Raw genomic sequence first — 25,276 nt, 5'->3', positions numbered from 1 at the left:
TGTTATGTAGCCTCCACCTCCACAACCTCATCTAAATCTAACATTGCCAAAAAGCCACACCTCCCAGAACTATTGCATTGCAGGTTAGGGCTTCAACATATGAATTCTGGGGGGATATAAACATTCAGTGCATAGTATGCTCCTTCCTTTTACTGGTGCTGGCTATTGGTCATATGATGTTTGCATGATAAGGGAGTTTGGTGTCTCAGAGTTAAAGTCATAATTCTAAAGTAGTTGACCCAAAGTATACCTTATAACACACACACACACACATCAAGTGGAATTACAGGCTTTGTTATGTAAAAGAGTATAATGTGTTTTAAAACATTTTATTGTATGGAAGAATGACTGGAACTTTTTGACACATCATCAGAGGATGCTGAAGGCATACTCTATGATTTGAACTGTAGTAGATTTTATTCCTATATTGGATAGTCAAACTGGGCTGGAGTCAACTTTCTTCAGAAAGACATATGTCTCATATACAGAGACATCTTCACCAGGACTCCTTTTGACATGGGAGGACCCCAGACCCATGTCAAAAAGCAGTACTTATGTTGTAGAGGCCAACTTGGTCAGAATTAGTCAGGATGTGGTAAGAGTGGAAAGGTAAAATAGCTCCATTTTTTCTTCTTGAAGAATTTATTTGGTGAGGAAGAAGTGGAGGATGAATTTTGAGTAGAATTTGTAAATTCCCATATAAATTCTAGAACTGATCTGTCCAATATGGTAATTTCTTGCAACATAAAGCTCTTTAGGTTTTAAATAATTAAGATAAAAAATTCAGTCCTAAGGAACACAAATCACATTTTAAGTTCTTAGTTGTTACAGGTGGCTTGTTGCTACCATATTGGACAATGCAAATATAGAACATTTCCATCATCTCAGAAAGGACAATGCTATTCTGGAAGGTTGTGGAGAGTGGCCCACTGAGAAAATACTTTTTTAGAAAACCAGTTGTATTGAAATTTAATAAACACACTACAAAATCTATCATTTAAATTGTACAGTTTGGTATTTTAAAAATGTATTTATAGAGCTGTGTAATCAATCTCAGTATCTAATTACAGAACATTTTTGTCACCCCAAAAAGAAAACTCAAATTCTTTATTCATCCCCACCACAGTACCCCTTTGCAAATGACCAAACTACTTTTTTTCTCTATCGATTTGCCTTTTTTTTGGATATTTCATGTAAATGACATCTTACACCATGCAATCTTTGAGTCTGGCCACTTTCACTTAACATATTGTTTTCAACATTCATTCATGTATAGAATGTATCATTAGTTGAGTCCTTCTTATTGCTGAACAATATTCAATTTTATAGGTATCTAGATGCCTTTTATTTCTCTATTCATCAGTTGATAGAATGTTTAAATGTTTCCACCTTTTTGACTATTATGAATAATACTGCTGTGAACATTTGGGTTCAGGATTTTGTATGGACTTATGTTTCCATTTCTTTTGGGAATATACCTAGTAGTAGACTTGCTGAGTCCTATGATAACTTTTTGACTAATATTTTGAGGACCTAGCAGACCATTTCCCAAGGAGACTGTATCATTTTACATCCCCACCAGCTGCACATGAGGGTTCTGACTTCTCCCCATCCTTGCCAGCATTTGTTTGTGTCTGTCTTTTTTATTACAGTCATCCTAGTGATATGATGTGATACTTCACTGTGGTTTTGCTTTGCATTTTCCTATGACTGTTGATGTTGTGTATCTTTACATGTGTAAGAACTGACATTCTAGCTAATAATACTCACAGCTGTTGCCTGGAAAATTATATCTTCCAGACTCTGGAGCATGTATTTATTTCTTTTTAATTTTTTTTCAGATACACATTTCTTAGAGTTGACATAGCCATAGTGCTTTTGCAGCCAACATAGGATGGATTAGAAGGACTTTTAAGATAGCACCTTTTTAAAGCTGTCATTTACGTGGGTAATAGACCCTGACACTATCTCAGGCCAGTAGGTTGTAGAAATTTCATTCATCAATAGTGAAAATATTGATAGGTGTGAACACAGGCTGAAGAGTAGGTCTCAAATGCTGTTTTCCTCCTATTGTTCGCCTCCCAAGTAAGAATGGAGTTTAAAGATATTTGGTTGGAAATTTTATTACCTAAGTTCTTCTGAGTTATTCTAGCAGGTCAGGTATTATGGGCGCTATTAGCAAAACAACATAGAGACCTTGATAGGGAAACTGAAGGCCTACAATTTCCACTGCCAGGTAATAATCTGCAGCTTTTCCTCTTCTGGAAATGGTTCCTCTGTATACTGTTACCTAAGCCTACAAGCCATCCTATATCCTTCTCTTTCTCTCACCCTCCACATCCAATCCACTGAGTCTAGTTGATATCGCCTATACATATATCCCATGTCTGACTCTCTCTCTCCCATCTCTTCTGCCTCCAAGTAATCTCTTAATATATTAAGTCAGATCGTTCTGCTTTCACTCAAAACTTGCCAAGAAGTTCCCATCATAATTAGAATGCAATCCAAACTCTTTAATAAGACCTAAAAAGCACTGTGTGATCTGGTCTCCCACTGCCTCTTGGGCCTCATTCTGAGCCATACTTCCTTTCTTTCCCTGTGCTCTAGACACACTGACTTCCTGCTATTCCTTGAAAATGTCAAGTGCTGTCCACCAAAATGCCTGTGCACATGCTGTTACCCATGTCTGAGTCACTCTTACTCCACATCTTTGTAACCCTGGCTCCTTTTCTATCCCCTAGGACTGAGCTAAAATGACTCTTCCTTAGGCTTTTCTTTAACTGTGCTGTCTAATATAGACATTTCTATTCCCCTCACCCATGTTTTTCCTATTATCTAGCTAATCAGTCTGTTTATTTTCTTCCGAGCACTTCTTACAATTGTAATTATTTTCCTTACTTGTTTGTTGACTTCCTTTCTCTCTGGAATGTAAGTCGAGAAGGCCAGGGACCTTGTGTGTCATCTTCATTCTATTATTGCACTCTAACACTGACACATGGTCCAGAGGGTTTCTGGCTTTGTGAGTAAGAACATTTATTTTGTTGGAGGAATCATGGAATTTGAATACAAGATTGGAGGAACAATCGCATTCCCTGTGTGAGGTTAGTTCCTCTGCCTCCTGTTCCAATAAAGAACTCTTGACAGGCCACACATATGGTCAACAGCTTGGGTCCTGGAGGAAGGAATGTGTTAGATAGCTCTATGGCTGGTGACAGAAATGAGGGTCACTGTTGAATGCTTCTCTATATAGCAAATATGGTCTATCTAAGTAGTAACCTTGTGTTTTAATCAGTTTTTTTTCATTGCTGTGACCAAAAGACCTAACAGGAACAATTAGAGGAGGAAAAGTTAGTTTGGGGGCTCACAATTTCAGAGGTCTCAGTCTATAGATGACCAACTTCATTCCTTGGGACTGGGGGCGAGGTAGAGCATCACAGGGGAAAGGTGTGGCAGAGGGAACATGGCACCAGGAAGCAGAAAGAGAAAGCTAGCTCTGCTCAATAAGGACAAAATATATACCTCAAAGCCACACCCCCAGGGACCTACTTCCTCCAGCCATACCCTACCTGCAGTTACCACCCACCAGGTTATTAATGCACTGGTTAGCTTAAGGCTCCCATAACCTAACTGTTTCACCTCTAAACCTTCTTGCATTGTCTCACACATGAGCTCCTGGAAGACACCTCAATGTAAACCATAACATCTGGTTACTCACAAGTCCAGTGAGATGTGTGGTCATGGAGTCGCAGATAGTAACTCTGGTTCTCTGTGGTTGTGCACATTATGGCCACGGTGATGTGGATAATGGAGTTAGCCATTATCATGCACCTATCTATTATATTATGTCTGCTCAGATAGTCATGGGTTTGCTAGATTAGGATCTGGCCTATGAATTTTCTCAATGCTCCAGAACATTGATTTTCAAGTGTTTATGATACTAAAAGCCAGAAAATCTCTTGCTAAGATAAAGCCTTCATAGAATATGTAAATGAGTGTCTGATTATTCCCATTTAATAGGAATGGTGACATTTACCAGTTGGCAGGCATGGAGTATCCTTGGCAGAGTGCTCACCTTCAGGGTACCCTGTTCAGATACTCCAAAGTATAAACACAACTAAAACCTCTAGTGGCCCCTTTTCCCTAAATGTGCTCTGCCTTCTCTCCCTTCTTTGAAAAGGAGGCATTTCCAGGTGGTTGACAGGGCCTAGAGTCTTTCAAGTATTCTAAGTTGAATGGTGTCTTCTCCAAATTTATATGTTGAAGTTCTAACCCTTGGTACCTCAGAATGTGATCTAATTCGGAAATATGGTTATTGCAAATGTAATTAGTTAAGATGAGATTATGCTGGAGCAGAGTGGGCCTCTAATCCAATCTGAATGGTGTCTTAATAAAAAGAGGAAATTTAGATCCAGACATGCACACAGGGAGAAGACCATAGGAGGCTAAAGGTAAATACTGGGGTTACAGGCCTTCAAGCAAAGGAACACCAAATATTGCAGCCAACCATGGGAAACTAGGAGAAAGACACTGAACAGATTTCTTCCTGATAGTCCTTAGAAGGAACCAACCTTGAATGCATATGCATCTTCATCTCTGAATTTCTAACCTCCAAAATCATGAAACAATAAATTTATGTTGTTTTAGCTATCCATTTTCTGGTATATTGTTATGGCAGCCCTAGCAAACTAATAATACAGACACAAATGTTCTGTCAGGCTCACTGAGTCTAAAAGAGGAAAGCAGGTCACCTTGTGTGAGGGCAATAATGACCAGGTACTACAGTGCCTGACCATGAGAAAACTGCATTTGTTCACTTTTCCTAAGATCATGTAAGATAGTACACTTGCAATCTCAGTCTCAAAACTTTGAAACACTTTAACATTTTAAAGGAGAAACTTTGCACAGAAAGGGCAGAAGACTCACTACAGAATATGTCTGATGGTTACTTAATACTGTCTTCAACTGAAAAAAATCATTGGGATTGTTTGTCTCTTAGACTTCTTAACATTTTGCTCACTGATTTTTAAAACAAATGTATTACTTTGGAGGGGGCCTCTTTGCTGATCTTTTACCAAAAGTTCCCTAAAATAAGCAGCAGTGTCTGCTCATTTTATGTCAGATGCTTTAACTTTGCACAAGGGACAGTCCTCCACTTGCCCACCTGTCAGCCTCCAACTCTGTGCCCTAAAATAAGGCATGACCATTTATGTAGTAAACAGCTACTGAGTGCCAGTGAAGTTGAATGCATCCACCTCATGTCAGGTACAAAATTAACTCAAGAGGAATGAAAGACCTAAATTTAAGAACTAAATCTATAAAACTCTCAGACAAAGGAAAGCATAGGGACAAATGTTCATGGCCTTGGTTTTGGAAATAGATTCTTGGAAGTGACACCAATAGCACAAGCAACAAAAGACAAAATAGATAAATTGGATTTCATCAAAATTAAAAACTTTTATGCATGAAAAGTCATTATGATAGGCTGGAGTTTGCCTCGCATGTGTGAGGCACTGGGATTGACCCTCAGCACCTCATATAAATAAATAAATAAAGGTATTGTGTCCATTTACAACTAAAAATTAAAAAAAAGTCATTATGAGGATAACCTATACAATGTGAGCTAAAATTTGCAGGTCACATGTCTGATAAAGTTCTAGTATCCAGATGACATAACGAATGCCTACAACTCAATGACAAAAAGATGAACAACTTAATTAAAAATGGGCAAAAGACTTGAATAGATATCTCTCCAAATAAAGATATGCAACGAGAATATGAAGAGACACTCAATGTCCTTAATTATTAGGGAAGTGCAAATGAAAACCATATTGGAATACCACTTCCCAGCCTCTATGATGGCAATAATAATAATAATAATAACAGGAAATAGCAAGTGTTTTTGAGGATGTGAAGAAGTTGGAACTCTAATACACTGCTGGTAGAAATGTAAAATGATGCCATTATTTTGGGAAACAGTTTGGCTATTATTATTATAAATATTTTGGTAGCAGGTATCGAACCCACGGGCACTTAACCAGTGAGTCACACCCCCAGCCCTTTCAAATATTTTATTTAGAGACGGAATCTCACGGAGTTGCTTAGAGTCTTGCTAAGTAGCTTAGGATGACTATGAACTCATGATCCTCCAGCCTCAGCCTCCTGAGCCACTGGAACTACCGGCTTGCACCACCATGCTTGGCTATTATTATAAATTAAACATATCCAAAAGAAATGAAAACATTTTGTTAAAACAAAATGAATGGCAAAAATCACAGAAGGTTGTTCATAGTAGCTTAAGGTAGTAAGAACTCAAAGATGTATTAACAGATGAATCAATGAATGAAATGTAATATGTATACAATGGAATATTATTGAGCTATAAAAAATAATGAGGTACTGATACACGCTTCAACACAGATGAACATTATGCTGCATGTAAAAAGTCGAGTACAAAATGTCACGTATTTCATTTATATGACATGTCCAGACTAGGCAAAATTATAGAGATGGAAAACATACTAATGGTTGCCAACATGGGGAGTAGGGGAGAGCACACACACAGAATGTCTTCTTAGTGAGTACAGGGTTTCCTTTTGGAGTAATGAAAATGTTCGGGAATGAGATAATAGTATTGTTTGTACTCCATTGTGAATCTGCTAAATGTCACTGAATTTTACAATTTAAAATGATTTAAATGGTGAACTTTATGTTATGTGAATTTTCCCAGCACAAATAAGATAGTGGTTGGTGCTCCCGGGACTATGACATATGTATTTCAATGAGGATTATGATGTGTTTTTCCTAACGTGGAATACGGTTATGTTATAATGTTAAGTAAGAAAAGCAAGGGACCAAATTTTCCATACAATACGATCTCACCTCCAAACACACAGACACAAGCAAAGCCTACACACACACATGTGGGCGCACACACACACACACAAAGAAGTCAAAGGAAATACATCAACATGTTATTGCTGATTGTCTTTGGATGGTAGAAATCTCTGGCTGACTTTGTTCAGATCCTTTTACTTTCTAATACTTTCTACTTTTTCTTTAAAAAATGTACAGCATTGTTTTTATAATGCAACAAAACACCTCTTTTTTTTTAAAAAAAAATAAAAGTAGAGAAAGCAATAAATGGGACTTAAAATGAAACAGCAGACAGAGATGAAGAGATGCAGGAAAGTCAAATTTAAGAGAGAACACACGTGTGTGTGTGTGTGTGTGTGTGTGTGTGTGTGTGTGTGTGTGTGTGGCAGGGAATCATGCAATTTGTACTTGAAAATTGCCAGGGAACAGATGGCAGCATCCGAGCAGACATCTGCAATGGATAGCAAAATCATATGCAAAGACACAAGTGGCCTTTGAAACAGGCCCTTGAGAGGCCCATGGAGAAGGCTGTTTGCCTGGCCAAACAGAAGGGCCAAACCCCTCTCCTCCTCATCACAGCCCTGCCTCCTCTGGGTCCTGCCAGAGGCCTGGAGGCTGGGGGAAGGCTCAGCACAGATGTGCCCGCATGTGTGAGGATGAGAACAAGGTTGTGGGAGAAGAAGGAAGTTTCTACTAATGACACTGGCAAACACTGCAACTGACATTTACATGGTACTTCATAGTTTATAAACATTGTCACACAGATCACCTCAATGTTAGTTGTTATTGTATCATCTTTTATAATGGCCCTGTGAGGTAGGCAATTATTATTCCCATCTTACACAGACGTGACATGAGTTTATTTATTTAACATTTATATGGTGCTCACTATGTGCCAAACACGGTCCTAAGAGCTTTACAGGCACTAATTGTCCATGTCCACATAGTGAGAGAGATAACTGGGGCATGAATCCAGTTTTAAAGACTATGACACCACTCTTCCTTCTGCTGATGTCTAATTAAAATTTATCTCTGTTTGCAGAAGCTCAAGTAAGGCCGCACTTTATTTGTATCTTTCCCTTCCTTCCTTCCTTCCTTCCTTCCTTCCTTCCTTCCTTCCTTCCTTCCTTTCTTTCTTTCTTTCTTTCTTTCCTCTTTCTTTCTTTCTTTCTTTCTTTCTTTCTTTCTTTCTTTCTTTCTTTCTTTCTTTCTTTTTCTTTCTTTCTTTCTTTCTTTCTTTCTTTCCCTTTTCTTTCATTCTTTCTTTCCCTTTTCTTTCATTCTTTCACCTATTCATCCAGCCATCAGTCTATCTTAATTTTTCTGATTATAAATGATTATTTAAAGTGCAGTTATTACTTCAATAAATAATATAGAAAGTCAAAATCCCCCTCAATCTCCCATCTAAAGATAATACTTCTTAACTGTTTGATGTGTGTTCTTCCAGACTTTTTTTCCTATGTATATGTTAATACACATTTTTCTTTTCTTTCTTTCTTTTTTTTTTTTTTGCAGTACTGGGAATTGAACCCAGGGCCTTGTGCTTGCAAGGCAAGCACTCTACCAACTGAGCTATCTCCCCAGCCCTTTTTGTTATTTTTAATAAATAATACTATACCTACACTTAAGTAACTCCCCTTTCACATAATTTTAAGACTTGAAAATGTCTAAATGACTGTATATGTCTACCTTGTGTTTTTTAGTACTTCATTGTATAGAAGTAACCATTTTCATAAGTAGCCACAAAGACAGACAGTTTTTTCAATTTTTCATGATTAGAAACAAAGCTGCAACAAATATCCTTGTACTCACACCTTTGTATATATGTATATTTTTCTACAATAAATAGATGGAAATGCAGTTACTGGGTCAAAAGCACATACACAATTTTCCAGGTGTGGTGGTGCACACCTGTAATCCCAGCAGCTTGGGAGGCTGAGGCAGGAGGCTCACAGGTTTGAAGCCAGCCTCAGCAATTTAGCTAGGCTGTAAGCAACCTAGTGAGACACTGTGTCAAAATAAAATATAAAAGGGCTGGAGATGTGGCTCAGTGGTTAAGTGACCCTGGGTTCAGTCCCTTATATCAAAAGAGTATAAGTATATATACAACTAAAATTGTTATAGAAGCTGGCAAATTGCCCTTCAAAAATCCTACTCAACTGGTACTCCCACCAGCTCCACATAAGAATTAGTTATTGCCCCACATGTTTGCCAATGCTGGGTATTTTCAAACTTCTATTATTTTACGAATCTAGTAGGCAAAGTGGCATGTCATTACTTTTTAAATTTGCATTTAAAAATAGTGAGGTGGCATCTTTTTTACTGTTGGCCTTCATATTTTTGGTTTCATAAATTGCTCATTCTTCTCCCTTGGCAACTGTCTTTATATTAGTATATTGCAGAGAGGAGAGGCCCTTGTAGACCATATGAGACTATGATACATTCTTTTTTTAAGTGACAAGTAAGCCCTGAAAATTTATGCTCACCATAAAACCAGTTCTTAAATGTTGTATTTGACGTCATTTGGAGGGCTGAGCAGAAAAGCACTGTTAACCAACAATAATCAATAGCTGAATTTCACAATGATTACTGTGTTGTGGGATTACTTTTGATTTATTAGCTACATGAAAGATGATAAGATAATGTAATAGCATATGCCAAGGACAGAAATAGCCATTTGTTCATTTATCATGGACAGTTGAACAATAACTGGCAGGTGAATAATATGAATTCCTGCCCATGGGTATGGTGTGTGTGCGTATGTGTGAGAATGTGTGTGGGCAAGGATATATATGTACTTACTTGCTTTTGGAGGCTGTTCAGTAGAGGAACAGAGGGAGAGAATTCTGAATGGTGGGAGAATATCTGAAGGCTCTCATTTGGGGTATCTCCAAGAAACAAGTCAGTGGTGACTTCCTGCCAGCCTCTGTAGTATGCTTCTATGGCTGCCACTGTTTTTGAGTAGTGGTCCCAACACTGCAATCCTAATTCAGATAGAAGTAATGATTCCGTTCTTCCACAAAGTTCTTTTTTTTTGGTTTGACTTGGTCTGTATGGGGCATGGAACTAGGTCGACATTAGGCAATCCTCAGATATTTGCCCAGTGGCCTGGGGCTGTGAGGCTTGTAGTGGTGATAATATCACCATTTAATAGCTGCCTAGGAGAAAGGAGGAATACCTGATTTAAATTTTGGTAAATACTGCCAAGCTGCCTGCCAAAAGACACTACCAATGGAAATGTCCTTCAGCAATACTTGAGGAAGCTTAGTGTATATTATTTCACTTAATCTTCAAAGCCTCTTGTAAGTAGACAGGGACCACCTGGCCTAGATTCTAATGTGAACCGGGGCCCCTTTTGTTGGGCAGATATACAACACTATGGTCCTAAATCCTCATTTAACTGAAGCAAGCATTGAGGCCTGGGAAGGTTCACTTACTTGCTGAAAGTTACACAGCTGATGAGTATTGGAGCTGGGGTTTCACTCCAGGCTGTCTGACTCCACAGCCAATGGTAACTGGTTCCGTGGATGTCTGGAGTGCCTTAAGCTCTCTCAGCGGGGAGAGGGAAGGAGGGCATCCGGATACACATAGGGCACTGCCATCTCTTCCAAGCAGAAGACTCAAAATTTCAATATTGTCCAGCTGGTCATCCTTCAGGCCTTTGTCAGTTCTTTTCAGTGAGAAGCAGTCTTCAGAAACAGAATAAAACAGGTAATTTAGCTCAGAAAAGTCACACATTTCTTACTGACCCTCTAAACTCTCCAACTGGTATGTGCTCTGGGAACACTAATCTAACTTTTCATATTAGCCCCAGCAAAGTGTAACTAGGAAGAAATTCTTCTGCCCAAAATTACATCTGATGTCAAATAGAGATTATTTTTGTATATCTACAACTCATTTATTTACACCAGGATTGATTCCTAATTACATTGTACAATTTGAGAATACTGCCAAAGATGATAAGAAATTTAACTGAAGTTTGATCTGTTTTCTCTTTCTCCCTTCTCCAAATCTGGACAGATACACTTTCACTAAAAGGAAAAAAACTGGATTTTTATGGAAGAAGTGGCACATATGTGAGCCCGGCCAAGACCATTCCTGAACTGAGCCGATTTACAACATGTATTGATATGGTAGCCACAGATGACAAGCCAGGTTATTGGGAGGCCTTCTCCTACATTACTAACAACAGCCTGCTGGAAAGAGAAGACTTAGACTTCGGACTTGCAGGAGATCATCACCATCTAATACTACACAACTTGGGCAAGACCTTTTATATCAGTTACCAACTGACTCCATTTAAATGGTATACAATATGCCTGATATGGGATGGAGTGAAGGGCAGATTAGAGCTTTTCCTGAATAAAGAAAGGTTAGTGATAATAGTGGATCAGCCGCACAGCCTGACACCTAATGGGACTCTGGTCTTAGGGCACTTTCCCAAACATGAAGATGGCCAGGTTATAAAAGTGGTACCTCACTTTGTCGGCAGCTTGTACTACTTTCAACTCTGGGATCGCATCTTGGAAACTGAGGAGTTTATGAAGTGTTTAGATGGAAATATCGTTAGTTGGGAAGAAGATGTTTGGCTTGTCAACAAGATCATCCCAACTGTTGACAGGAGACTGCGCTGCTGTGAGTAACTGATTAATTTTCCTCCTTAGCAAGGATAGCGTTTATTCCATGCCCCTCTGTTTGCCACTCCAAGGAATCCATTCTTCAGTCAAAGCTCTATGTTCTGACAAGAGCCTGAGATTGCCACAATTTTTAATCTACTGTTAATATACAGCAAATACTGTTTTCATTTAACTTTTATTTTCATATAATTTCAAACTACAGAAAAATTGTAAGAATAACAACTTATATTTTATACACTTAGATTCATCAATGGCTAACACTTTCCCATATACTTTATCTTCCTCCATATCTTATTTTTTTTTTTGGGGGGGGGGACCAGGGGTTGAACTCAGGGGCACTCAGCCACTGAGCCATATCTCCAGTCCTTTGTATATTTTATTTAGAGACAGGATCTTGCTAAGTTGCTTAGGGCCTCGCTAAGTTGCTGAGGCTGGCTTTGAATTCACAATCCTCCCGCCTCAGCCTCCCGGGCTGCTAGGATTACAGGCATGTGCCACTGCTCCCAGTTTCCATATATTTTTATTTTTATTTTTTGTTACTGGGAATTGAACCCTCAGACACTTTATCACTGAGCTACATCAACAGTCCTTTTTCATTTTTAATTTTGAGACAGAGTCTCACTAAATTTCCCAGGCTGGCCTCAAAATTGTGATCCTCCTGTCTCTATTTCCTGAGTCACTGGGATTACAGGTGTATATCACTGTGCCTGGCCTATTCTCTCTATCTTAATCTTTCTCATTTCTCTTCTCTTCCTCTTCCTCCTCCCCTTATACAACACACACACAAACACACACATGTACACACGTACGCACACACAGAGATGTAATTTATTTGTGAATCATTTGAGAGTAAGTTGTAAGCATGATTTCCTTTTATCACTAAATACCCCTGTGTATTTTCCCTAAGAATAAGGAATCATCTTATTTAACCACACTGCATATTTAAAAGCAGAAAATTTAATGTTGATACAATACTAAAACCTAATTCACAGTTTATATTCCAACTTAGTGAATTGTTCAAATAACTTCCTTTATAGCTATTTTTGATTGGTCTAGGATCCAATTCAGGACCATACATTATATTTAGTTACAATGTCTCTTTAGACTCCAATCTGGAAGAGACCCTCAGTCTTTCCTTGTTGTTCTGGTTTGGATATGAAGCGTTCCCCCAAAGTTCCTGTGTTAATGCAGGAATGTTCAGAGATGAAATGATCGGATCATGAGAGCTGTAACCTAAACAGTCCATTCTAATTTTAATGAAACAACTGGGCATTAGCTGGAGGAGGTGCATAATTGGGGGCATGACCTGGGAGTGTTCACTTTCCCTGTGGCCCCTTTCCCCTTCCCTGTTTTCTGGTCACTATGAGGGGAGCAAATTCCTTTCACTGCGCCCTTCTGCCATGATGTGCTGTCTCACGTTAGTTGGAGGGCGATGGACTTAGCCTACTGTGAACCGAACCTCTGAATTGGTGAGCCAAAATAAATTTCTCCTCTTACTTGTTCTCATCAGGTATTTTGGTCACAGTAATGAAAAGTTGAATGACACACTTGTCTTTCGTATTTGTAGCACACAGTCCAGTTATTTTGTGTCATTTCCCTTCATTTGGGTTTGTCTAATATTTCCTCATGGTTAACTTTATGCTCTGTATTTTTGGCAAGAATACCACAGAGATGATGTTGTATTTTTCTCAGTGCATTACATCAGTGGACGCACGGTGCCAATTTGTTCCATTATTTGAGATGATAACTTTGATCACTTGATTCTGATGTCTGGCAAATTTTTCCATTGTAAAGGTGTTATTTTTCCTTTGTAATTATGAAGCAATTTCTGGGGAGATGTTTGGAGGGGTCACATAAATACCCTCTTCTTATCAAACTTTTACCCAATAGTTGTAAATCTATTGACGATTCTTGCCTGAATCACCAGTTACTATGATGGTGGCAAACTCCATTATTTTTCTACCTTCTATTGTAAGGAATAGTTTTCTCTTCTTCCACATTTACCTGTTCATTCATTCATGTGTTTATTTTATGAGCATGAACTCATGGATTCTCATTGTATTTATTGCATTAAAATCTAACTATTGTTTATTTTGATACTCAAATTGACCCAAATTTAGCCAGTGTGAGCCCTCCAATCTGGCTCTTGTGTTCCTTTGACACACTCCATCAGTCTTTGAGCATATGTTTATTTTTTGGAACAAGATACTCTAGGATCATCCTGTACTTTTTCTCTTCAGCCCAAGAATCAGTCAGTTTACCGAGGAATGCTGGTTCCTTTTAGCTGGGAATGGTATTTATAAACCAATTCACTTTTCTCGTGAGTACAATGATGATATTGAATAACTATTTGGATAGAGTTCTTATAAAAAATCCTGTCTTCTTGGAATTATGCATGCATGTTTCTGCTCTCTGGTTTTGAGAAGGAAATACAGGATTGTTTTTCTCTGTAAAATCCCACTCCATACTCATTTCCAATCTTCAACATCATCAACAGTCCTAAAGCATGGGTAGTAGTCAGTGATAATAACATCAAAATAGAATTTTTCTCATTTCCTGAAATGTTCACTTATTTTTGGGGTCTTGTTTACTTTTCTTATGAATTTGGGAGGAGGGCATTTAGGGAGGGAATAGGGGCTAGAACCTAGCCTAAGGGAGATCTCACAGACTGCTGTTGGGATATGCTTTCATCAACAGTCCATATGTTGTTTGAGTTAATGGCAGAGGCACATTGCAGGGGATTTCTATTTCTTTGAGATCAGACCAATGCAAAGGAAGAACAAAGCTATTCCTTTGTGCTGCTAACTGAAGGCACCATTTTTTTCTCTTTTCTGAACTCTTGAAAATAATCAAAGAGTCCTAGCTGGCTATGATTATAAAACTGAACTAGGGACTAGTAGGTTAAATCTGAACAGCTCATGCAAAACAGTTTAAGATAAATTTATCTTTGATCTAAGGACACAGAACTATGGCCCTAGTAAACACACATGTTTTATAGTGATCTTTAAAAACTGAACCCAGTCATAGCCTTTCCTACTGTTTGGCTGGGAAATAACTAAATCTAATTAATGTTTTAAAAGATATACAACCCTTATTTATTTTGCTCTTATTTACACTTTTTATTTTACAATCCACCCTATTGTTTGGGTTGAGTCCTTATGTGCACAACTCACAAATAATCCAACACGACAAACACAATAAAACACCACCTTAAGTGACAAATAAGAAAAAATGGTATAAAATATTCTCTCCACTTTTCAGGTTTCATGTGTTCTTTCCAAATCTTTAAACAAGAGTTCCTAACCCAAGGGCTTTGAAGGAGTTGGCAAAACCCCTGAAATTGTATGTAATACCTTAAAAATGCAAGGTGGATCTTTTTTAGACAGAGCCAACGGTTTTTATCTTGTTCTAACAATATAATTGCTGTCTTTGCCTAAGTTCTTACCGTGTGCCAGCCATTTTATAGATGAAGAGAGAGTCTCAGAGAGGTTAAGTGTATTGCCTAAGGTCACCAATGAAATAAACCGTGGAGCTGGAATTTAAACAAAGATATGTCTGAATGCAAAGCCCATGTTATCTTCACCCCTACATCATGCAGGACTCTCTCAAGGGATTCTGTGGCACCCCAAAAATTATGAACCACTGTCTTAGAAACTTCCATTGATGGAAATTTCTGGCACTGATAACCCGTCTGGGGGAATTAGGTTACCAGCTAGAGTCACTGGTGGCCACACCACTGAAGGAACTGTAATACCATAGAATTTCTCTTACTTTTGTCTTGGTCATATGACATGTAGGAAAAGGGTGGCAATATATGAATAAATGTGAGTGATGACAACATGTCTGAGTTTAACTTTTGCCTAATAAATTGGTATTTATGGTACATAGAAGGATTATGCCCTTTAAAAATAAATTTTAATGAGCACATTGCTAGGTTACAAATCTCCATAAATCTATTCACACATAAATTATATATATTTATATATTCATGAGAACAAGGCTTTTGGGGAACATTTGCTGAAAAACATGAACCCTACCTGGATTTATTAAATAAGTATTCGCTATAGTGGGAAATGGCTCAGGAATATTTAAACAGCGCAGTGATAAATAATAACAGTAAAGGTGCCAGTCATTAGAAATTTATCTTGTGGGTCATTTTGTAGCCTCTTTTCCTGATTTTGAATGATTACAAATGCAATATATATTTGTAAATTAAACAGATTTAAATAATACAAAATATGTGAAGTATGAAGTAAAATCTACTCCTCATCCTCTACATAGAAATGTCTGTTTTTCAAGATATTTTTCTTACGGGTTTAAAAGTGTTTATGGGCATATGTGCATGCATGAATGCATATAGTTTAAAAACAAAGATAAAATATACATATGAATTGCTGTAAAACTTGATTTGTGGACATATAAGCACATTTCCTAATGTTAACTTGCACACATGATCCAATAGAGAATTTGTTCTGACCCATGAATGAATGAAGATGAAGAGCCTCAAAAAGGCATGCAAATTAAATTACTCTGAGTTATACATTTGAGGAATCCCTTCTATTGAAAAGAATCAAAACACACGAATTAAGTCCATCCTAGGAAATATACATTGCATTAAAACATAGTGTTCTTCTATCTGTGGGATCATTTATTTGCTGGGGATTTTTAATTGACCTAATGCTCCAGCTGCTTTGAATTATGTTATGAACCAGTCATTGAAATATGCAGAGATGGATTGCATAGTTTATGTACTTTCTAAAGGCCTTTGTTTGGCCCACTATTAATCCCTCTATCCAATTATCAACTCTCATAGGAAAGATTCCACAGTGATGGACTCTATAGCTAAAAGGCAATTTGGTCTTGCCCTTGTACATCAATTCTCTGTGTTCCCCTCGTTTTTCATCACGAAAGATAAGCACGGGCTGTTTGTACTTTGTTCAAAGCTTTCTTATTTGTATTCCCCTGCACAGGGTGACGTTCTCCTATAGATTCGGAGTTGTAGGCTCTAACTTGTCTCTCTATCACAAGATTCATTTTTCATGTCCTTTCTTAAAAACTGAATGCAGACACCATTTTGAAAAAATTTCTCCCTTATCATCTCAAAGATGCTCATTTCATATTTTTGTACCCCACTGGCAGATCTGTTTGTGGCACTTTCTGGTCACCATTATCTCCCACAAATCTAATCAACACATTGAATTATATTTATAGAGGTCATGATTGAAAGAAAAACTAGATGCAATATGTGGGCTAGAACAACACAAAAATTTAATATGATGTGATATGCCCAAATCACAACCAGAATTTGGTACCTTAACAAATGTTCTACTTAATATTCTGTTGGCAGGTGCATTTGCCTCAAAATGCCTCATAAATATTCAACCACTCTATACCTCTGTTCTCTAACTCCCAATGATTACAATAATACAATTTTGTCTAGAGTGAAAGAGCAAATGGCAATTAAGCTCACAGGCCCCTGTGAATCAGCATGGATTATCACCACTTTAATATACACAGGCAGCAAAGCTCATGTAAATAATTTATGGAAGTGATCACTTGTTCACAACAGGACTAGAATGAGTGCGGCAAAACATGGAGACTGGATCCCATGACTTCTCTGGTCCTTCCAGTACAAATGGGTGTTTGGTTATTACTCAACTACCTGGACAATGTGGTCTTTTACATTTGCTTTTTTAAACTGATTTCTTTTGATCAAGATAATTATAGATTCACATGTACTTGGAGATTCCTTGTGCACTTTGCCCAGTTTCCATCAATGATAACGTTTTACAAAGTTTTGTTGTAACAATCAGAATATTGGCATTGATACAACCCACTATTCTTATTCAGATTTCTCTAGCTTTACTTGTAGCCATTTATGTGCATATTAAGTTCTATACTATTTTATCACCTGTGTACCTTTGTGTATCTACTACCAGAGTCAAGATCCTGAACAGTTCATATAACACAAATATCCCTCATGTTGTCCTTTATAACCATACTTACCTGTTTCCCATTATTTCCTTTCCACCCCACTTGATTACCCAAAACACTAATTCCTGAAAATCTCTAATCTGTCCTATGTTTCAAAAATTTTGTCATTTCCAGAATATCATATAAATGGAATCACATAGTATGTGACCTTTTAAGGTTGGCTTTTTTAGGCAGCATCATTCCCTGCAGAGTCATCAGGTTGCCATGCATAAAAATAGTTTGTTCTTTTTTTATTGCTGAGTAATATTCCATAGTGTGGATGCATTGAGGTTTTTGTTGCTGTTTCTTACCTATTTACCTATTGAAAGACATCTGGGCCAATTCCAATTTTTACTGCAAAAAATCATTATCAACATTTGTGTACAGGTTTTTGTGTGAGCAAAAATTTTATTTATCTGGAATAAATGCTTATAGTGAAGTTTCTGGGCTATATGGTAATTACATGATTCATTTTATAAGAAACTGCTGGACTGTTTTCTAAAATGCCTTTGTCATTTTACATTCCCACCAGCAACGTAGGAATGATTTATTTTCTCTGCATCCTTGCCTACATTTTGTGTGGTCTATTTTTAATTTAAACTATTCTTGTAAATGTGTAGTAATATTTCATTGTAGTTTTAATTTGCATTGCCCTGATACCTAATGAGATTGAACTTTTGCTGTGCTTACTTGCCATCTATATGTCTCTGTTGGTGAAAAGGCTGTTCCTGTCTTATGCCTTTTTAAAGAACTGGGTTGCTTGTTTTACTTTGAGATTTGAAAGTTCTAAAGTCCTTTGTTGGATATGTGCTTTGCAAATAGTTTCTCCTACTCTGTAGATTTTATTTTGTGGGGAGGTACCGGCTATAGAACTCAGGGGCACTTGACCGCTGAGCCACATTCCCAGCCCTATTTTATATTTTATTTAGAGACTGGATCTCACTGAGTTGCTTAGTGCCTTGCTTTTGCTGAAGCTGGCTTTGAACTCGCGATCCTCCTGTCTCAGCCTCCTGAGCCTCTGGGATTACAGGCATGCAACATCATGCCTGGCTACTCTGTAGATTTTAAAAAATCTTTTTCACATGAGATCTCATGGAGAAGAGCTTTTCATTTTGAAAAACTCTTACTAATTTATATTTCATGGATCATGCTTTTGGTGTCAAGTCTAAGAACTCTTTGCTTAGCCCTAGCTCCTAAAGATTTCCTACCATTCTTTATTTCTAAACGTTTCATAGCTTTTTATTTCCACTTAAGTCTTTGATCCCTTCTGAATTAATTTTTGCTTAAGGTATGAAGTTCAGGGTGAGGTTCATATTTTTGTGTCTGCGTATGTTAAATTGCTCCAGTACTGTTCATTGGAAAGATTATCCTTCTTTGGAATTGCTTTCGTACATTTTTCAAAAACCAGTTAAGCATATTTTTGTGGGTCTATTTCTGAGATTTCTATTTATTTCATTCTTCTTGTGTCTATACCTCTGCCAATACTATACTGTCTTGATTGATATAGCTGTATTGTAAGGCATAATATTGGGTATAGTGATTCCTCTCACCTTACCTTTCTTTTTTAAAATTAGTTTACTATTCTAAGGCTTGTGGATTTAAGTAAATTTTTAGACTATATCTGCATAAAACCTGTTTGGACTTTTGATAGGAATTGCATTTTATATGTATAATTATTTGGAGAAAACCAACATCTTTACTAGGTCAAAATTCCCAGTTTATGTACATGGTATGCCTCTCCCTTTTTAAAGATTTTATTTATTTTTTTTTCATTAGTATTTTGTGATTTTGACATATACATGTTTTATTAATCACTGGAGTGATTGTAACTAGCTTCTTGGCTTCTACCTGTTCTTTTTTAGGACACAGAAATGTAATTGATTTTGGAGTGTTAACTTTGTGTCCTGTAAACTTTCTGAACTCAATTTTAAGTTCTGGGAGTTTTTATTTTCATGGGGATTCTTTGGGATTTTCTGTGCAAATAACCACATAATCTGCAATGCCTTTTTTCCTGCCTTATTGGAGAGACTCTAACTTCCATGATTACATTGAATAAGAGTAGGAGTGGACATCCTTGCCTTGTTTCTAATCTTAGTGGGAAAGCATTTCTTCTTTCACCATTATAGTTGATGTTTGTTGTGGGTTTCTTTTTTTTTTTCTTATTAAAAGCAAATGGGATACATGTTGTTTCTCTGTTTGTACATGGTGTAAAGGCATACCATTTGTGTAATCATAAATTTACATAGAACAATGTTGTTTGATTCATTCTGTTATTTTTCCCTTCCCCCCACCCCTCCCACCCCTCTTTTCCCTCTATACAGTCCTTCCTTCCTCCATTCTTGCGCCCCTCCCTAACCCTAACTCTAACCTAACACTAACCCCTCCCACCCCCCATTATGTGTCCTCATCCACTTATTAGCGATATCATTCTTCCTTTGGCTTTTTGAGATTGGCTTATCTCACTTAGCATGATATTCTCCAATTTCATCCATTTGCCTGCAAATGCCATAATTTTATCATTCTTTATGGCTGAGTAATATTCCATTGTATATATATACCACAGTTTCTTTATCCACTCATCAATTGAAGGGCATCTAGGTTGGTTCCACAGTCTGGCTATTGTGAATTGAGCAGCTATGAACATTGATGTGGCTGTATCTCTGTAGTATGCTGATTTTAAGTCCTTTGGGTATAGGCCAAGGAGAGGGATAGCTGGGTCAAATGGTGGTTCCATTCCAAGTTTTCTAAGGAATCTCCACACTGCTTTCCAGAATGGCTGCACTAATTTGCAGCCCCACCAACAATGTATGAGTGTACCTTTCTCCCCACATCCTCGCCAACACATGTTGTTGCTTGTATTCTTGATAATCGCCATTCTAATTGGGGTGAGATGGAATCTTAGGGTGGTTTTGATTTGCATTTCTCTTATTACTAGAGATGTGGAACATTTTTCCATATGTTTGTTGATTGCTTGTAGATCTTCTTCTGTGAAGTGTCTATTCATTTCCTTAGCCCATTTGTCGATTGGATTATTTGTATTCTTGGAGTAGAGGATTTTGAGTTCTTTTTAGATTCTGGAGATTAGTGCTCTATCTGAAGTATGATTGGCAAAGATATTCTCCCACTCTGTAGGCTCTTTCTTCGCATTGCTGATAGTTTCCTTTGCTGAGAGAAAGCTTTTTAGTTTGAATCTATCCCAATTATTGATTCTTGCTTTTATTTCTTGTGCTATGGGAGTCCTGTTAAGGAATTCTGGTCCTAAGCTGACATGTTGAAGATCTGGACCTACTTTTTCTTCTATAATCTGCAGGGTCTCTGGTCTGATTCCAAGGTCCTTAATCCATTTTGAGATTAGTTTCGTGCATGGTGAGAGATATGGGTTTAGTTTCATTCTGTTGCATATCGATTTCCAATTCTCCCAGCACCATTTGTTGAAGAGGCTATCTTTTCTCCATTGCATATTTTTGGCACCTTTGTCTAGTATGAGAAAATTGTATTTATTTGGGTTTGTGTCCGTGTCCTCTATTCTGGACCATTGATCTACCTTTCTATTTTGGTACCAATACCATGCTGTTTTTGTTACTATTGCTTTCTAGTAGAGTTGAAGATCTGGTATTGCAATACCCCCTGTTTCACTCTTCCTGCTAAGGATTGCTTTAGCTATTCTTGGTTTCTTATTCTTCCAGATGAATTTCATTTGCTTGCTCTATTTCTGTAAGGTACGTCATTGGGATTTTCATTGGAATTGCATTGAATTTGTACAGCACTTTAGGTAGTATGGCCATTTTGACAATATTAATTCTTCCTATCCAAGAACATGGACGATCTTTCCATCTTCTAAGGTGTTCTTTAATTTTTTTCTTTAGTGTTCTGTAGTTCTCATTGTGGAGGTCTTTCACCTCTTTTGTGAGATTGATTCCCAAGTATTTTATTTTTTTTGAGGCTATTGTGAATGGGGTAGTTTTCCTAATTTCTCTTTCTGAAGATTCATCACATATGTATAAAAATGCATTGGATTTATGAGCATTGATCTTGTAACCTGCTACTTTACTGAATTCACTTATGAGTTCTAAGAGTTTTCTGGTGGAATTTCCAGGTTCCTCTAAATATATAATCATGTCATCAGCAAACAGGGATAGTTTGAGTTCTTCTTTCCCAATTCGTATCCCTTTAATCTCTTTGGTTTGTTTAATTGCTCTGGCCAGAGTCTCAAGAACGATGTTGAATAGAAGTGGTGAAAGAGGGCATCCTTGCCTTGTTCCAGTTTTTAGGGGGAATGCTTTCAGTTTTTCACCATTTAGAATGATATTAGCCATGGACTTAGCATAAATGGCCTTTACAATGTTAAGGAATGTTCCCACTATCCCTATTTTTCTAGTGTTTTGAGCATGAAGACGTGCTGTATTTTATCAAATGCTTTTTCTGCATCTATTGAAATAATCATGTGATTCTTGACTTTAAGTCTATTGATATGGTGAATTACATTTATTGATTTCTGGATGTTGAACCAACCTTGCATCCCTGGGATGAAACCCACTTGATCATGGTGCACTATCTTTTTAATATGTTTCTGTATGCGATTTGCTAAAATTTTGTTGAGAATTTTTACGTCGATGTTCATTAAGTATATTGGTCTGAAATTTTCTTTCCTTGATGAGTCTCTGTCTGGTTTAGGTATCAGTGTGATATTGGCTTCATAGAATGAGTTTGGGAGGGTTCCCTCCTCTTCTGTTTCATGGAATACTTTGAGAAGTATTGGAATGAGCTCTTCTTTAAAGGTTTTGTAGAACTTGGCTGAGAACCCATCTGGTCCCGGACTTTTCTTTGTTGGTAGGCTTTTGATGACTTCTTCTATTTCAGTACTTGAAATTGGTCTATTCAAATTGTGTGGGGGGATTCAAGATGGCGGACTAGAGGGTGGCTGCGTTTCGTGTTGCTCCAGGACTCAGGACTCAAGAAGAGGAGATATAGAGAGCCTTGGGACCAACTCAAAGCAGCCGAGCGAGAGTCTCCCACTGGGCAGGCGTCCCGGACGGGGCAGGAGTCCTGGACGGGGCGGTAGCCCCAAAAGCAGGGATCTTTGCAAAGTAGAACGGCCGGCGAGGCGCCCCTCCCCCCGGCGGAGCAGTGATCGCAGACAGCTGGGAGCATTGAAGAGGGGGCTGCCCAGAGGAGAAGGAGAAATACGGGCTCAGCACGTTGCTTGGAATTGGATCAGCTGCGCCAGGGCTCCGGGCGGCTATCCGGAGGAGCAGCGTGGACTCAGGACTCAAGAAAAGGAGATAATGAGAGACTTGGGACCAATTCAAAGCAGCCGGGTGAGTGTTTCCCACTGGGCAGGCATCCCAGATGGGGCGGTAGCCCTCGGACAGGGCAGTAGCCCCGAAAGCAGGGATCTTTGCAAAGTAGAACTGCCGGCGAGGCGCCCTTCCCCCCGCTGGAGCAGTGATCGCAGACAGCTGGGAGCATTGGAGAGGTGGCTGTTCACCACAGCGCTTGGACTCGGCGCAACCCACCTGCGCTCTGGGAGGCTGCCCAAAGGAGAAGGTGCTTGGTGAGCTGTTTGCACTGAACGTGACCACCCCTGAACACAGGGGGCTGCCCAGAGGAGAAGGAGAAATACGGGCTCGGCACGTCGCTTGGAATTGGAGCAGCTGTGCCAGGGCTCTGGGCGGCTATCCGGTGGAACAGCGTGGTGAGTGGTTTGGTCCCAGAGCATCCGCTCCTGAACATAGGGGGGTAGTCTGGAGAAGGAGGAGGAGCGCGGCGGGGTGCTTGGTCTCGAAGTGACTGCACCAGGGCTACGGGAGGCAGTCGGGACAAGAAGGTGCACAGTGAGTTCTTGGGACTCGTGACGCACCAGATCTCTGGGTGACTGCCTGGTGGAGAAAGTGGTGCGTGGTGGGTCACTTGGTCTTAGAGCAACCGCACGGAACAACAGGTGGCTGCCGGAGGAAAAGGCGTGTTGCGGGTCACTGGGACTCGGAGCGATTGTAAGGGGCTCCAGGTGGCTGCTCAGAGGAGGGGCCGCATAGCCAGGCGAAAAGTGCAGAGCAGGGTCCTAGACGGCTTCTTGGTGGAAGGGCCCCACAGACAAACTGAGGGGCGGAGCGAAGGCTCCAGGACTGCAGGCAGCTTCTCTGAGGAGAGGCAGCCGAAGGAGATTCGTTTGCGAAGGGTGAGGCTTCCAGGCCCAGGGGGTAGGTCCGGGTCCCTGGGAACATTGCAGAAGAAGGCTGCCCAGCCCAGGCGGTAGTTGTGAATTGAACGGAACCTCTGGGAGGAAAACCGACCAGCGAGACCTCCCCACCGGGTGACTCCTCCCTGTTGGGTGAGGTTCTCCCAAAAGGACCGTAAAATCAGAGACACAGGCCCAAACTGGTCTTGCATCAGCCCACAACCTACTTCCCTTCTGGATGACCATTCATCGGCAAGTGAATGTACCTCTGCCCACTAGCAGGGAATATACCCCACCAGAAGGCCACCACCCCTAGGGAGTCAGCTCCCTTGTGGAGCACTGCATTATCAACTTCCTCCAAGATTTCAGGCTACTGAAGACTAAGAGGGGATATAATAGAAATCTTCAGGGATATTATAAGACAATAGAGGAAATCTGCAATATCACAGCGGTCAACTGATACCTGAACAATATGAGAAAACAAGGAAAGAAAATGCCACAAACAAATCTAGATGTTACATCAATGAAACCCAACGACAGCATGGCAGAAGAAATGACAGAAAGGGAGTTCAGAATGTACATAATTAAAATGCTCAGGGAAGCAAATGACGAGATGCAAGAGCAAATGCAGGCACTGAATGATCGCACCAATCGACAGTTAAAAGAGCAAATACAGGAAGCAAAAGATCACTTCAATAAAGAGTTAGAGATATTGAAAGAAAACCAAACAGAAATCCTTGAAATGAAGGAAACAATAAACCAAATTAAGAACTCCATAGAAAGCATAACCAATAGAATAGAACACCTGGAAGACAGAACATCAGACATTGAAGATAAAATATTTAACCTTGAAAACAAAGTTGAACAAACAGAGAAGATGGTAAGAAATCATGAACAGAATCTACAAGAACTATGGGATATCATGAAGAGGCCAAATTTGAGAATGATTGGAATTGAGGAAGGCTTAGAGAAACAGACCAAAGGAATGAACAATCTATTCAATGAAATACTATCAGAAAATTTCCCAAATCTGAAGAATGAAATGGAAGATCAAGTACAAGAGGCTTATAGGACTCCAAATATACAAAATTACAACAGACCCACACCAAGGCACATTATAATGAAAATGCCCAACATACAAAATAAAGACAGAATTTTAAAGGCCGCAAGAGAGAGGGAATCAAATTACATTCAGGGGGAAAACCAATACGGATATCAGCAGATTTTCAATCCAGACCCTAAAAGCTAGAAGGGCCTGGAACAACATTTTCAAGCCCTGAAAGAAAATGGATGCCAACCAAGAATCTTTATACCCAGCAAAACTTACCTTAAAATTTTGATGATGAAATAAAATCCTTCCATGATAAACAAAAGCTAAAAGAATTTACAAAAAGAAAGCCAGCATTACAGAACATTCTCAGCAAAATATTCCATGAGGAAGAGATGAAAAACAAAGAAGCAAATCAGCAAAGGGAGGAATTATCCTAAAGGAATTGTCAAATAAAGGAAAAACCAAGTCGTCTCAAAATAAATAAATAAATAAATAAATAAATAAATAAATAAATAAATAAATAAATAAAATGAACCAAATGACCGGGAATACTAATCATATCTC

General features: G+C 38.7%; 1 protein-coding gene across 11 annotated transcripts in view; it reads left to right on the top strand.

Moving 5' to 3' along the window:
- The window catches only part of ADGRG4 (adhesion G protein-coupled receptor G4), a 135,783-nt gene that overhangs the window by 24,570 nt on the left and 85,937 nt on the right, over positions 1-25,276 (top strand). For 9 of the 11 annotated variants that reach the window (XR_013761202.1, XR_013761203.1, XR_013761204.1 and 6 more), the window contains one exon: positions 10,894-11,508. The exons of the other annotated variants lie outside the window; for them this stretch is intronic. Coding sequence is in view for 6 of the 9 variants with exons in the window: in XM_079124574.1 (XP_078980700.1) it covers positions 10,894-11,508 (615 nt within the window). In the remaining 3 variants the exon portion in view is untranslated. The remainder of the gene's footprint in view (positions 1-10,893; positions 11,509-25,276) is intronic. 11 annotated transcript variants of the gene reach the window in all.

The sequence above is a fragment of the Sciurus vulgaris genome (genome assembly GCF_902686455.1).
Source record: "Sciurus vulgaris genome assembly, chromosome: X".
Taxonomy (NCBI): Eukaryota; Metazoa; Chordata; class Mammalia; order Rodentia; family Sciuridae; genus Sciurus; species Sciurus vulgaris.
Note: the sequence above shows the minus strand (reverse complement) of the source record. Positions and strands in the feature narration are given on the sequence as shown.